General features: G+C 41.5%; 1 protein-coding gene across 1 annotated transcript in view; it reads left to right on the top strand.

Annotated features, from left to right (window-relative positions):
- Positions 1-16124, top strand: part of LOC133446051 (E3 ubiquitin-protein ligase SH3RF3-like) — a 129518-nt gene that overhangs the window by 101093 nt on the left and 12301 nt on the right. The window contains exons 6-8 of the mRNA XM_061723777.1: positions 1056-1226; positions 4693-4964; positions 8120-8433. Coding sequence (XP_061579761.1) covers positions 1056-1226; positions 4693-4964; positions 8120-8433 — 757 coding nt within the window. The remainder of the gene's footprint in view (positions 1-1055; positions 1227-4692; positions 4965-8119; positions 8434-16124) is intronic.

Raw genomic sequence — 16124 nt, 5'->3', positions numbered from 1 at the left:
CAGTCCCCAAGTCTGTTACCATGGTAACGGAGATCCACCACGTATAGGGCGTGTTTACTCTGGTGTTTTTGTTTTTTTTTACCGTCTTCTGTCACAGCTTGCCGCTACATACTATGAATGTCTCCCGGTGACCAGACCAGGAGATCATTTACATGCAAACGCAGGTGCAGCACTCAGCGTATAGTCGAGCAGAGTGCAGCCCAAAGATAAATACCACGTTCTCCAAGTAAGCTGCTCAACAAGGACTTATTGATTAGGTCCCCATTTACAGTATGCCACACTATTCAGGAGGGAAAATCATTCACTCGGTTTAACGGCCACATTACTCCTGCAGAGACATGTGATTTATAAGGACTTTCAAGCATTTTATTTATAAATGAAAAGTGAGACCAGGTATTTGTAGTCTCACTTAAGGAAAATTACCTTTTTAGTTTTCTTTCTAAATTTGGATTTGTACATCCTACTACAGTCCATTTAAAGATATTTGAAAAGCTGAATCATTAGGGCAAATCGGTATTTTGCAGTTACGACTTATAAAAGTCTAGCACAAACAGACATGAAACATTTTGAAACAATATATTATAAATAACTGTTAGATAGATCAGAAGTGTTTGTGTATTCTGGAGATACCAAAGTGTCTCTGGTGAATTAGTTATTTTCTAAGTCTGCAATTTATAGTAACATCAAAATAATCGCTCTTCATTTTGTTTACTTGTTTTATTAATTCATTCATTCATTATTTTAAGAAAAAGTTTAAGTTGGGAAAGAAAATCTTGCCATGTTAATCAAACCAAACGAAAATCTGTTTCTCCCATCCCTTTTGACTCAGTTTCTTCCAGTTTTATGAAATTATTAATTTACCACTGGTAATTACGAATGTGATAACCCATTTATTAATCTTTAGATTACAAAGGAGGATCACGCTTTTGGAGTAATCCCTGCGCATGATTCCAGATAAAGATGTCCACAGGGAGATTCTCTGCGTTGTAGTGAAAAAAGTTGTTCATCATTTTCTAGTTCACTTTTACATTTGGTTCGTTGCCTTTGTTCCCCAGTTATCTGGCTCTATACGCCTACAAGCCCCAGAAGGCTGACGAGCTGGAGCTAAGAAAAGGAGAGATGTACCGGGTGACGGAGAAGTGTCAGGATGGATGGTTCAAAGGCACCTCACTGAGAACCGCTGCCTCTGGTGTCTTCCCGGGAAACTACGTCACGCCCGTGTCCAGGTCAGTGAGTAGGGAGTAGGGAGGTTGATAATGTGATGCATTACGGGCATATATTTCAAAATAACCTCTTTTTTTAATGGTCTTTTTCTGTGTTCTATTGTGAATGAAACAAGGGTTTATGAAGTTTGCCAATTATAACATTATGCTTTTATTTACATTTTCAGAATGGTGGCTATATTATATCTTGGCACAGCCATGCGAACACGGCTGTACTTATATTAGAGATGATGCTTTTATCCACTGAATTTGCTTATATTGGATGAATGATGAAAACAAAGTTAGCTGCTGAATAGACCATTGCAGCTACATAGTGAGTGTAGTTTATCTTATTTTTCAGGGACATTTCTTGGCTCAACATCAGAATACCCAGTGCAATTATTTGGGTGTAATAGCATATAATTGCACTTGTTTACCTCCAATCATGTGGCCTCATTTGCACAGGAAGTCCCCAAAAAGCTGTTTTGGGGGTTTAAATTGGATGAGGTACATTGTGGATAATGTCTTCATGGTATTAAAACAGCAAAATTGCTAAACCTTACTAATAACGTCAGGAAATAGACGAGGAGCATATTCTGAGAGGCCAAAAACAGAATAAAAAAATGTTTTGTTATGCAATGAATTGCAGGGTTTGGCACATTCTGATCACAGATAATCGTCATCGTCATTCCTGCTTTTGGCATCCAGAACCTATTTACTCATAGCTGATCAAAAGACCGAAAAGAGGAAAAGAGCCCATCCCGGCTGTCATCAGGACACGTCATGAGTCCATCACAGTATTTTGCAATTTAATTATCCTGATTTATTTATTTATTTATTCCTCCTGAGTGGATGAATGCTGTTACCATTTGGCGTTACTGCTCATCTAATCTAAGCAGTTAGAGGGAAAGCGTTAGAGAGGCTGAAAATGAAAACGAGATGAGTGCAATAATGGAATTAAAGTAAAACATGAGGGGAAAGAGACGATGAGAGCATGACGGCGTAATGTAGGATAAACACATACTGGAAGAAAATCACTGACATTAGGGAGGGAAAGGGTGAAAGATGGAATACTGAAGAGAATGGAAACCATAAAGACTGGGGATATTTTCAAGTGGAGATGGAGAAGAGGAATGAAAGCAAGAGAAAAACTAAATTATACCAAAGAGATGAAACGGCTGCAGAACAGCAGGTGTCCTGTAGTGGATCTGACTGGCTGTTTCACATTCTGCACTTACGCAATCATTGGGAGCGAGAGAGAGAACAGCATGGGCGCGTAATCAAATGAGAGGCAATTTGTTATTTTTACGCAAGCATATCCCTCACCCCCCACTCCTCCTTCGTTGGCCCCCCTCTCGTTTGTCTGCAGTGCAACGTAGAAATGTCTGTATATGAGTTAATTAGAGGCTTCCAGAGAGCCACACACACGTACAAAAACAAACGTAGATGCAGATGCATAGGTGCATGCATAATTTAGAGTAAGGGCAACAAAGATGGACCTTTTTAAAATGCAGTTTGGGTATTTGGGTCTATAACAATCCATGAATGCATTAAGAGTATTGTTATGCAGGATGTTGTTTACACATTTTTCTTTAAATCTGCCGCTGTTTCACTCTGGGAACGCAAGTTTGGTTTAAATTATAGCGCCAGGGAACATTTAAGGCCTTTGCAACTCCGACATGCATGAGAATTAATGAAATATGGCGTAGGTGTGATTCTTGTCTCAGATCTCAAATCATAGGACTTGTGAATACTTTTGCTGTGTCTGCTGGTTGAATTGCACACACATATGCGCATTCACACGCACACACCCAGAAAGCCATAACTCTGTGTGCGTCTGACAGGAAGTCGATGGGCAGCCATGAGAGTGTGAATACCGCTGCGTCAATAATGTTAAATTCACTGTTCTTCTATTCAGCAGTCTGCAGACAGAAACATGAGCACCCTGCAGCACCTTATATGATGCACAATGTCACGCTGATCCGCCCGTCGGAAAATAGTATGAACATTACTCACCGTGAATGAGCTTAATAGTAATGTTTTCTGCACTTGTTCAATTGTGACTTAACAACTGTATCGTTATTACGATTTTATTTTCAACGAGCCCAAGAAGCTGCATGGTGCTAAGAGTTCTGTGAGGGTTAATAAAGTCATACAATTTATTGCTCTGAGCTGAATGCAAAAATCCTTTTAATGTGGCTGCACAACATTCTAACCCAATTTCTTTTAAATAGTAATAATAACACGTGTGAGCAGAAATTTTCTCTAAAGAGAAAAACACTGTCTTTGGCTTGGAAATCTCCACATACAGTTAAAAAGCTCATGATGTCTCAAAAAGTCTCAAAAAAGTCTAAAAAAAAAAAAAAGATTGGAAGGGATTTAAGCCCTTGATGCCTGATGTCCCATGTTTGATACATACCTTTCGGAGACCTGCACCACTCCAGGATCAACACAATAATTTGGAAATTCAATTTTAAAAATTCAAAAAAAAAAAATAGATGCAATAAATACAATCACCAAGCTTATTCATAGAGGTACAAAAATATTAATTTGGAAACTTTTAACAGCAGAATTGGGAATGTGTTTTTAATGTCAATACATAACACTTGTATTACACTCATATTATTTCATATTATTTCTATATCGGGCATCAAGGGGTTAAATCTTTCGTCCCCTGGAGTGCATAATATTGTTAATTGATTTAAAAAAAAACTGGTGAATTTCAGCCCAGATCTAAGATGAACAGCTGTAAACTCTGATCCCTCACTCAGCACCGCATCGATCATCATCCATCAGTCCCTGATAGAAACACTGGAGCAATGAATTACTCCGTGCAGTCTTTGTTAAGCACTACAGCACAGACTTACACTTGCGAATACCACGTACCATTTATTTCACACAAAAGCAGCCCTCCTGCTCACCTTGTCCAAAGTTGACATCAATATTTCCACCAGCACACACTCAAATAATGAGCGAGTAATCGGTATTCCAGGTCTGTTGTGGAGGAAATGAACAATGAAGGTCATTTGCACGTCTGTGATGATGTTAACAGAGAAAAGTACATTCAGATTTTAGAGCAACATCTGCTGCCTTCAAATGACATCTTTTCAAGGGACATCCATGCATTTTTCAGTAAGATATTCTAAAGGCCCCCTCTGCACACATTACATGGGCATGAGAGGAATATTATGGTACTGATGTTGAATTTTAAAACAGAAAATACAACAATTATGACTCTATTATACTATACTATTGCACAATTAAAATGTGGTTGCAGGAAGAATTTGACAATATAATATATTAGAAAATACATCTCTTGGTATTTTCTGTACTTTAGTAAATTTTAATGGTTGTTACAAGGACCAACATTTATTTTTTTCCCCTTTTAAAGTTTGTATGATATTAGATGTGAATAATTCCAGCGTGATTACAAGAAGCCGTGGTAAATGCAGTGTGGAGTCATTCTTGTTCTGTGGTTTGTCCGTTGCAGGGCTCCGTTTGGAGTTGGTGCCAGTCGGGGCTCGGGCTTGTGCAGCCCAGTAAGTGGGTGCAGTCAGGTGGCAAATAAAAGCCTGGACCCTTCGTCCCCGGGCTCCCCGGGCCCCTCCTCGTCCCGTCCCTCCACTCCACTCGTGACCTCGGCGAACTCTGTGAACAGCATCAGCCCGGCTTCGTCGCCGCAGACTGCCACCGCCCAGCTGAAGAACTGCCTGCGCTCCAGTCAGCACACGGCTAATCAGGCGCGCACTTCAATGCAGCTCGGTAAGCAGAAGCTCACTCACACACAGATGCAGTAAGCTTTTTTTTTCTTATCTAATTTTTTACAGATGAATAATTAAAGTCTCTGAAGCATCTGTACCCACTTTGCTCCTGTTGTGACAGTTTGATGAATCTCAGGCCGACTACCATGATCTAACTAAAAACAACTCCACCATACTGTTGTAGACATGAGATCCATAATCTTATTGGCACGTTGGGAAAACCTCATTTATTCATAAACTCAAACACACTTGTAAACAAGCAAGAACATGCTGTTACACAACAGAAGCAACCATATTTGAGGCTCCAAAAATTACCATATCAAAAGAAATTCAGCAAGTTAAGAGAAATCGCTGCGACATGCATCCGTCTCTGGTGTCTTTAGCATGTCGTGGTTTTCACCATTACTTTTTGGCCTGCAGGCTTCAAGGAGCAGAGTCCAGATCATCTGGGACCTTGCAGCGTTTGAGCTTCCTCGTCTCGTACCAAAGAATAATGGGAAACTGAACAGTCATTAATTCAAGCAGCTACTGCACCATATGCAATTATGCAGACAGCCTCTTGAACCTCCAGTATCTTCGCTGCTCTTAGTCAATAATACTCTCATCATAGCAGTTATTAATTCAGGTGCCATTAAAACTGAATTTAGATAAAACTAATCAAAACTGTATTTTGATTCCTGTCGGCTGTGTGTGAGACGGGATGTGAGCGTCATGTCTCCATGTTGAACTCTTCAACCCTGTCACCAGAGTAAAACACTGCTATTGAGCATTTCTGACAAACTCAGATATGCAGAATCTCAATGTGACTCTCTGTGCCGGTTTATTTTTCTTCAATTCACAGATGAGTATAATCTCCACATTTTAGAAACACCTGTCACAAACTGTAGCTGCTGCATTTCCAGCAAGCTCAAGAATCTGCAGTTGGAGGTTATTCCAGGACCTCCACCTGAGAGACGTGGTTTCTTATCGAGGATAAGTTGTTTTTTATTCTCACCACTTGCAGTTATTTGCAAGTCTGTTTTTTTAGGTGGCGATAAAACAGTATTTGATTAGGTTTTGGTTTAGGCATCAAATTTGTTTGGTTAGGTTTAGTAAGTAAGTAAGTAAAGTTTATTTATACAGCACCTTTCACATACAAGGGGATGTCACAAGGTGCTTCACAAAGAATAAAAATACAATAAATGTAAAAATACAATAAAAACAATACAATACAGATAAAAAGCTCCTAGAATCAAAATACATTTAAGGTTTAGGTTATTAAATCTGCTTATGCATGCTGGCCTTACAAAAATAACACCTTTACTAGCGATTTCAAGGTTGCAGACAAATTCCAGGACAGCATTAATAGCGATATCAATCCGTTGCCGCGGTGCCGTCCTTTGATTCACAAAGGAACCCGGTGGTACTTGTCTAAATAGTGACCCTTACAAGATTCCCAATCTTTGTGAAATCAGTCATCCGTGACTTTAAATCTCTGGTTTATAGTTTTTAGTTCTGAGTGGATGTCATATGTCAGGGTTTTAAAACAATTTTCCTCAAGGTTTTGCAAAGGGGTGTAATAAATGATCAGAAATAGTTAGATTTAGGCAACGGTCATAGCTCAGATTTGAGATTGACTAAAAACTGAGCATCCCTCATGCAGTGTGGGATGCCGTGTAATGTAGTGAGGGTGATGAGGCACCTTTGGCAGAGAATTGCAGAGATAACACAAATCCCTGTCTTCAAGACATGAAAAATGACACCATTTTACTCAAATAACAGGTTTATTTATGTGCACAACAGAGTATAACCACTCTGAAGTCGTTCTTAATTTGTGACGTCTTCAAAGTAATTGCTGGGGACCGTCCAGCTCATTTGGATGATTTAGCGCTCCAGCAGTGCTGTGTGTGTTCCCTCAAACATGAATGCATCATGCGTGCGCATGAAAAACGGACGTGTGTATTCTGATCCTGCGATGTTAGTTCATTCATCAATAACGCACACAGACACACACTTGTGCACGCACTGTCTGTCGGTACAAGGCCTAGATCATATCAGCCTTGCCTTCCACTCAGAGTCTATTCATCTCTCCAGTATCCCTTTCTCTCCTTTCCTTTGTATCCTTTACGTCTCCCTTTGAGGAAATAATGGTGAAGGTCTCTTTAGGGAGGCAGGAGAGTGCACGCTGGATGACACACACGCAATGAGACGTGCACTGCCACGTACATACGGCCAAGTGAACACACAAACTAACACACATAGCTGAATGACATCATTGTGCTTTTTGTTTTATGGAGGCGTAATGACAGAGCCTCTCCTTTCTCTTCCCACTTTTTTTCTCCTTTTCTCTCTCTCTCTCATTGCCGCACACACAAACACATACGCACACACACACATACATGCACATCTGGTCTTGATTATAAAGTAAAATATGTGCATAGTTGGAGCATTTAGTGATTTTCTTTTTTTTGGGGGGGGGGGGGGGGGGGGGGGTTTCACAAGACCAGCGCACCTCTCTGAGGATCTCTTGCCTGAGTTACTGCAGTGCAGCTGAGCAGGTGGCTACAAACCCAGAGAGAGTGTGCATGTCTGTGTAGAGGGGTATGTACACAAATGGGGCTTAATTTATTTATTTATTTATTTGCTGGTTTTCAATTTTATTTGTTTGCACTCACTGAACTTTGAACAAAGAGGATTTGATTTTTTTTTTTTAGTTGAGCTCTTTTCTCTGTAGTGTTTTTGTTCTTTCGTGCCGGTAGTCAGAATGACGAACTTGAAAGAACTGTTGTTCTTCTTTTATCTGTCTGGTAAAGGTTTACATCAGCTGGCTGATTTGTTTTTTTGAATGTGTTTTTGCAGAGCAGCTCAGCTTCTGGGCTTGTCAGACTGACCTCTCTCTTTTCACACATCAAATATGCATTTAATGTGAGCTGGCAACTTCCTTTTTTTGTTTTTCCTTTTTTTTTGTTTCAGTAAACGTTTCATCTACAGTGCAAGTCAACCCAGCACCTCGAACATTATTTGACAATAACTTTAAGCTGAATGGATGCATATGGAAAGAATCATAGATGCCATGAGATAGAGCTGCTACTTCAGACAGTATTGATGTGTTCACTCTTCACGCTGTCTGCTGGCTGCAGTCTGATGTACAGCTAACTGTGTTTGTGTGCGTTTTAGTCCACAGTCCCCCTGCTGGAAGCCCGGAGCGCCCCGCCGTGGCCATCTCTCCCCTGCGTCCTCAGAGCTCTTCCCCGTCACGCTGCCCCGGCCAGTTGGGGCGTCCTCTCTCCATGGTGTCTCCGGGACCCAGCTTAGGGCCCTCCCCCCTCTCCTCCCCGGCTTCCCGTCCCATCCTCCCCCTCTCCTCCCCGCTCTCCTGTCTCACACCTCCAAACGTGTCGGCGATGCTCCTCAACGGCGACCCGGCCAGTCCGCTGCAGCCGCCGTCGCCGGGCCCCTCGCAGGGCGTGCTCGCACCCAAAGCAGAGAAGGTGAGGCTCACCCTCACTCACCCCACCCCCAACACACACACCACTAATTAACATAAAGATACATTTTCAGAAATGAACTGCTCAAAAATCTAGAATCATGCATTTATTTTCATTTAAACAGGAAATTAAGGCCCCGTTTACAAACGTAGCAAAAACAGTGGTGTTTTCATGCGTTTTGGACGTTCGTTTACACGAAAACAAAGCTCAAAGTCACCAAAAACGATCATTTCTGAAAACTCTGGCCAAAGTTGAGATTTTTAAAAACTCCGTCTTCACGTTTGCTTGTAAACAGAGGGAAACGGACATTTAGGATTCAGAACGTCACATTATGAGACAGAAACGTCACCAGCGTCATGTGTGTGACCTGTGTTTACAATTTGTTTGGCCACCGTCAATATTTTCTTGTAGTGTACTTGTTTTATATTCTAAAGTCACACTTACACTCCAAACGAGAGACTCTCGTTCCATCTTGGAAGTAACTGGAAGTTACTCGTGTCATTTCTTGACGTTTTTTTCCAGGATTCCGATTGGCTAGCATGACTTTATCTTCTCGTTACACTGCCCCCTGTAGGTTTGGATGCTCATAGCACCTTAACAGCGTATTTATGCGGGTTCGTGTAAATAATTGTATTTTTCAAAACGTAGAGGGGGAAATATCTGTTTTTGTCAATACCCGGCTATGTGGAAACGTGGCCTAAGAAGACACTACCTTTTTTTTAAAGCACTCTTTATTTTCATTCTCTTTAAAACAGTGTACTGTCCTTCATTAACAAGCACAGATGGTGACTGCAAGAAAAGAGAGAATACTTTTTGCCACTTTTTTTTATGACTCCAGACTTGAATACATCCTTTCAATCGCCTTGCCAACGAGGAAAAAAGGTTGTTTTTTGTCTCGTTTGTTCTTTATTTTTCTTGTTTTTATTTTCTAGGTCTCTAATCCCAAATGTAAATGTGATTAGCCAGTAGCCTCCCTCCACCTCCGAGTGTGTCTTTTCACTGCGAGGTCTGGCACAGGTCCGGTAGCAGCTGAATGCACCATCCTGCACCAGCCGTGAAGAATGGCACAGAGAGCTCGCATCTGTCTCAGCTCCATTTGTTTCACTGTTGGCTTCGCTGTCTGGGACAGCTAATCTAACTCCATGGCTAGCTGACAAACAGCTCATTCACCATGGAGCAGCATGCAGAGACCTTGTTTGCATCGCTCATGCATGGCTTGGACTCTATTTTCTAAATGCAGGGCTCAGGATCGCACTCCACATGTTGATTACATTGCAGGATGTCATAGCAGGGCTTTCATGGTTTTAAGAGGGTGGCTTGTCATCTTTTAACATCATACCTCAGAATTCTACTATACATTCTTGAGCTTTCACTGACTTCTCTTTTTGTAAACGTACTGTAGTTTTCACTTGAATTGCCATCAGTCATTTCATTAGGCGAAGGCTTAAATAAGTGTTGCTCAATCCTGGTCCTCACGGGCCACTGCCCTGGATATGTTAGATGTTTTCCTGCTCTAATACAAACGAATAACTCACGAACAGACCTTGATGACAAGTTGATGGATATCGGTTCATTTGAATCAGGTGTTGGAGCAGGAAACACGTGCAACATGAGAGAGAGCAACCCTTCAGGACCTGGGCTGCGAAACACTGGCATAAAAGTTCAATGTTGTGCAACGTGGTGACAATCACTAGTACGTCTGTAATTTGGTGAATTATGATCCCATCGGCCCGCAGAGACCGCAACAGAACCACAATGCTCTCAACTTTTATTCAGGTGTGCATGTTTAGGATTAAGAGTTAAAAGGGCGTGGATTGAAAGATGGATAGGTGTTAGATTGTTTACTTTTCATGCATTTCAGCTTCTTTGTTCTTACATGAATGCAACTCATAACAAAATAACGACTTCCAAATGTTTCATGGTTTCTTACGCTGGATTGTGGAACTGTTGCTTCTGGGCATGTTGTCAGATGTACAAATTACACATTTTCTTTCAAGATGGGCTTGAAATTGAGATCAAAATGATGTTTCTGAGAGTTCCAAGACTCATTATGATCGTTATGCTGTTTCAAAGGGTTTTTGTTTTGTTTTTTTTTTATAGAAAACTACATCTCTTTTCGGCGGAGAAGTTCATTAGATCAATTTTAAAGACACAGAGTACTTGCTGTAATGCAGTCTTTGTCATCTTCTGTCCTAAAACATCTTATATTTATTTAATGACGGTCCAGTTTGACTGACTGGAAGAGGATTTGTTGTTTTGAGCTCATCAGGACAAAAACATCAGGCCTGAAGTCATGGTGGCAGTTTGGCCCCGTACAGTCATTCTTTGTTAGAGGAACGGTCAGAGCAGCCACAGCGACTGTCTGCCTGACACAGTTTAGGGTCATCTGTGTTTGACGCACCGTCTGGAACGCAGCCGTTCTGGACACCGAGATGTGTTGCTCGTTGTTTCCAAGAAGTCTGTCTTACACAACAGCTGCCAAGGAAAAGGCTGTCAGGAGGGGCTGGAGGATATAAGTAACTCCTAAAAGTATGAAAATGCCATAAAACACATGGGAGACATTGAGTTTAGATAACAGTCACAGATTCCATTTTTGATGTTTTCTCATGTTGTGTTATTTTGGCTTTTCGCTAGAAACGTCAGTTGTTTTCTTACTGAATGCAATAATAGTCTGAAATGTACCACTTTAATGGGTTGAAAAAAGATTGTCCATTTAATTTCTGGATTGTAGCTGGATTCGTTTTTACTATTATTATTTTTTGGCATTAAAAGGCTGAGCAGTCTTTACAATTGCTGTCTACTTTCAGTTGAAGTTAAGTGCCCTATTTAATCAAGAAAACTTAGAAAGATTGACTTGTTTTTGAGCATCTCCTTGTGCTTTGTCTATTTGTGATGAAAGAAAAAGTCTCTCACAGAGATACGATAAACAAACATGAATAATTTAACCTGACATCCAGAAGTAGATAAAATTGTGGGTGTTTGCTGCCCTCTGGTGGTTAATTATGCAACTGCACCAGCGGGCAGAAAACAAAGCGCACACTTTCAGGAGGCAAATGAAGCTGTGATACCTGCAGATCAACGAAGAGGGGGGATTATTCCCGATTCTTTTTCCATTTTCAATTAGTCGGGGGCCCCGGGGCAAAATAAGGACCGTTTGGTTCAGATTCTCGCAAATTCGCCAAATTTGGCACAGATGTTGTCCATACCATACTTAATCATTTTAAGATGGGTGCCAAGATTGGCGCCCCATGGTGCTGCCATATTTCGCAATCCAATATGGCTGCCACCCCCAAAAAACGGAAAGGCCTAGAATCATAAATGATACCACTTTTTATGTGTTTTCTGGATCGTAGAATCTGATTCTGGTGTTATTTCAATGATTTGAGGTCAAGATTACCCCTCAAGGTCAAGGTTACTCATCAAAGTTAGTATATAAAGGTAATATCGGGGTAAAATCCAGTATTTTTGGGTCGCCATGCCAACTTCTACCCCAAAAAGTTTTTTTTTTCTTCTCATTATAAGCTATACTCAAAAGTCAAAACAATCAGATTATGTCATCTCAATGATATTAGGTCAAGTTTACCCATCAAGTTTACTACAGCTTCTGCCAAACAAGCTACCGCTGTGGTGTTGGATATGGCAGCAGTCATCCACATGGTGCGCCCCACAACAGCAAAGACATTCAGCGAGTATGTCTTGCTCAACATTATTCCATTCCTGGAGGCCCAAATGACAACTAGTACCCAACGCATTGATGCTGTATGGGACAACTACCCAGAGGAAAATAACCTAAAATATCTGACACAGAAACGACGTGGGAATGGTTCACAGACAAAAGTAGGTGATGGTAGCACTCCAATCCCTAAGCATGAATGGAACAGTGGCTTCCTAAAAAACGAGGACAACAAAAAGGAGCTCTTCTCATTCATCAGCACACAGATCTCAAAGAATGACATGCGTGGAAAGCTCCTTCTGACTACCCGCTTTGAGACTGTGCTCTCCAACATGCCTTGTGATGTCACAAAACTTCAGAAGTGCAACCATTCTGAGGCAGACACCAGGATCCTCCTGCATCTGGCACATGCAGCAGAGCAGGGTCATACAACAGCCTATGTTCGCACCGTAGACAGCGATGTTGTCATTTTGGCAATCCGGTTTTTCGAGACCCTTGGCCTAACAGAGCTCTGGGTGGGTTTTGGTACCGGTCGAAAATATTGTGACATACCAGTCCATACCATCTACTCTGATCTCGGTCCATCAAAGTCCTTGGCACTACCCCTCTTCCACAGCTTAACAGGATGTGACACAACTTCCCAGTTTCTTGGATGTGGCAAGAAGACAGCTTGGGCAGCCTGGAGAAGCATACCAGACCTCACCAACACACTAGTTGCTCTCACACACACCCCTGACCTCTTCAGTCTTGAGTCTGTGCATATGCAGAACATTGAGCGTTTCGTCGTCCTCATGTACAGCAAGGGGCGTGGTGCAGCTGGTGTCAATGAGGCCAGACATCGCCTCTTCACCACTGGAAGTAGATCACTGGAAAACCTCCCACCTACCCAAGCTGCATTGTTCCAGCATGTCAAGCGAGCGCTACTGCAGGCAAGTTTCTACTGGAATCAGGCAACCTCGGTCCAGCAGGAAATTCCTGACTTCAGTGAGTGGGGCTGGCACAAAGATGGCACTGGCACATGGCAACCACTGTGGACCACTCTTAATGATGCATCAGCAGCATGTGACCTTCTTGTACGCTGTGGCTGCCTCAAGGGATGCATGGGAAGGTGCAAATGCAATCGTATCGGTGTCCGATGCACAATCCTCTGCAAATGCGAAGGTGGGTGCCTTAATAACGAAGATGACAGCCATTAACTCCCCGCTTTGCAAGGAATGGAGACACAATAAAGAATGTGAATGACATTTTGAAGTTTTACGGAATAACTATTTTGATTACATTGTCCCCTACTGTCAGTTGTTTAGTTAAAGTTGAAGTTGTACTTGTGGACTTGTGGAAAAGAAAGAAAAAAAAAAGGCTGTGTCCCCAAACACATTTTGTTTGTCTTTTTCTGTTGGCACATATAAATTTTAATTGAAAATTGTTTGTTATTCGTTTATTGTTTATAATAAACAATCTACTGTTTTGAGTTGTGAAACATTGATACATACATACAAGTATAGCTTATAATGAAAAAAAAAAAAAAAAAAATGTTTTGGGCGTAGCATCTAGCATGGCACACCAGAAATACTGGATTTTACCCCTGTATTGCCTTTATATACCAACTTTGATGAGTAAAATTGACCTTGAGCGGTAATTTTGACCTCAAATAATTGAAATAACACCAGAATCAGATTCTACGATCCAGAAAACACATAAAAAGTGGTATCATTTATGATTCTAGGCCTTTCCGTTTTTTGGGGGGTGGCAGCCATATTGGATTGCGCAATATGGCAGCACCATGGGGCGCCAATCTTGGCACCCATCATAAAATGATTAAGTATGGTATGGACAACATCTGTGCCAAATTTGGCGAATTTGCGAGAATCTGAACCAAAATATCCCCGGGGCCCCAGACTAAATCCAAATCCATCATTCTCTCTCCCTGAATTCCCTCCTCCTGTTCTCTCTATTGTTCTCTCTTTCTATTCCATGTTGTGTCTGTTGCTCTGTATTTCTTGTCATATACTTTCATTTTATTTAAGCATTGTAGCTTCAAGAACGTATTGCATCATTTTTTTTGTATGAACTACAGTCTTGGCAAATATTTGGCAACGCAATTTAGTCAAAATTATTGGATTAAGAAGTTTGAGTAATGAAGAGTAATGAATGAATCTTGGTTCTCTTGCTGCATTTGGCTGTTTCTATTACTTGGCGCACCTGTTTTCATATTGAGAAAATAAAAAAGTGATACATTAGTTTGTAAAAAAAGAATGTTTTTCCTGTCATTTCATGCACTTTAATTTAGATTATGTAATGAAAAAGAAAAGGAAAAAAAGATTAACAACCTGTAATCTGTTTCATAGTAAAGTTAGAAAACAAAGTTCACAGCTAGAATTTGAAAACCTCCTTAATTGAAAAGATGTTGAAAACAGCCTGAAAAAAGAATCTTAGAAAATGTAGAAGAATTGAGTGTTTGAGTTTGGAGTCTTGAGAAGGGAGAAGAGCCCCACCGACGTTTATCTCGGTTTATCGCTGTCCTGTCTTCTGTTTGCCAAGTTGAGATTCAGTGTTTATATAACGCAAAGAAAATCTTTTGAGCATTTTATGAGTGCCTGTTTGAGCTCACATCCACGATGAGCAGAGGGTAGTTCCACATTTTGAGAAATAGACGTCAAAAAAAGAGAATGGGCCCATATTATTTTATTTGAAGGTAAACACTGATATAAGTGAAGATCGTATATTTTTGAAACGTAAGCGCTGGGAATGCAGTTTTCTGCTGAGAGTCTGCTGACTCAAACAGCTCGTATGATCTGTCTTGGGGCTTCGTCTCGCTGTGGTCTTCACTCGGCTGCTCTCCAGGAATGTCTCTCTCGTTATTTCCTGTGTGACGAGCTGAGCAGAAATGTAGGAGGAATGTTGGGACGAGCCGTCACAGCTGTAGTCGTTGCGAGACGCACGTTAATTTTAAGACGCCGGAGCGTTTGAGTTTGCTTGTTCAGTGTGAAGTGACGAGGGCTTACGGGGCTGCAGGATTTTCACGAGACCTCTCTGAGGATTGTTTACAACACTCACAACCAGCTGATCTCTAAAATGATGTTTACTGATATTTTGTCTGTTATGTTCCGCCTTTGTGGACACCGTTTTGATGATATCGTTGACTGTGTGTTCAGGTTTCTGTTTCCATGAGGTCTTAGAGGCCTTTCTCAAGCCAGTATTTTGAGCTTCTACTGGAGCAGATTGTGAAGCAGCTGGGATGAAATCAGCACCTCCAAATCTGAGCTCAGGGTTCTCAGGAAGACGAGGGTGGAAACCCTCTCCTTGTTGGGGATTAGGTGCCTGTCAAGTGGAGGAGTTAAAGTATCGTGGCGTCTTCTTCATGAGTTGGTCAGGATTGACAGATGGATTGGTGTGGGATCCGCAGCACTTTGGGGAGTCTTTACCTGTATCAGTCAGTTCTGGTGAAGAGATCGGCCGATCCATGTTCCTACCTGCATCTGTGGTCACCGCGGTAGGTGTTAATGGAAAGAACTAGATCATGGATACTAGCAGCTGAGTTTCCTTCACAGCGTGGCGGGATTCTCTTTCTGGATGCTTTCCAAGTTCAGACATTTGGGAGAGACTCAGAGTAGAGTCGCTGCTCCTCCGTGTCCAGAGGAGCCAGCTGAAGTCGTTTAGACATCTGGATTAGGATGCCTCCTCAACACTAGGAATGGGTGATATTTTACCGTTCATGATAAACCGTCGAAAAAATTCCTCACGATAAGAATTTGTCATCTCACGGTAAAAACGATAAATTCCTGTTGATGACGTTTGTGTAAAACTGATTTATGGTTCTGTGTTAAATCCACGCACAACGTATGTGAAGGAAGGAAGGAAGGAAGGAAGGAAGGAAGGAAGGAAGGAAGGAAGGAAGGAAGGAAGGAAGGAAGGAAGGAAGGAAGGAAGGAAGGAAGGAAGGAAGGAAGGAAGGAAGGAAGGAAGGAAGGAAGGAAGGAAGGAAGGAAGGAAGGAAGGAAGGAAGGAAGGAAGGAAGGAAGGA

The sequence above is a fragment of the Cololabis saira genome, chromosome 6, assembly GCF_033807715.1.
Source record: "Cololabis saira isolate AMF1-May2022 chromosome 6, fColSai1.1, whole genome shotgun sequence".
Lineage (NCBI taxonomy): Eukaryota > Metazoa > Chordata > Actinopteri > Beloniformes > Belonidae > Cololabis > Cololabis saira.
Note: the sequence above shows the minus strand (reverse complement) of the source record. Positions and strands in the feature narration are given on the sequence as shown.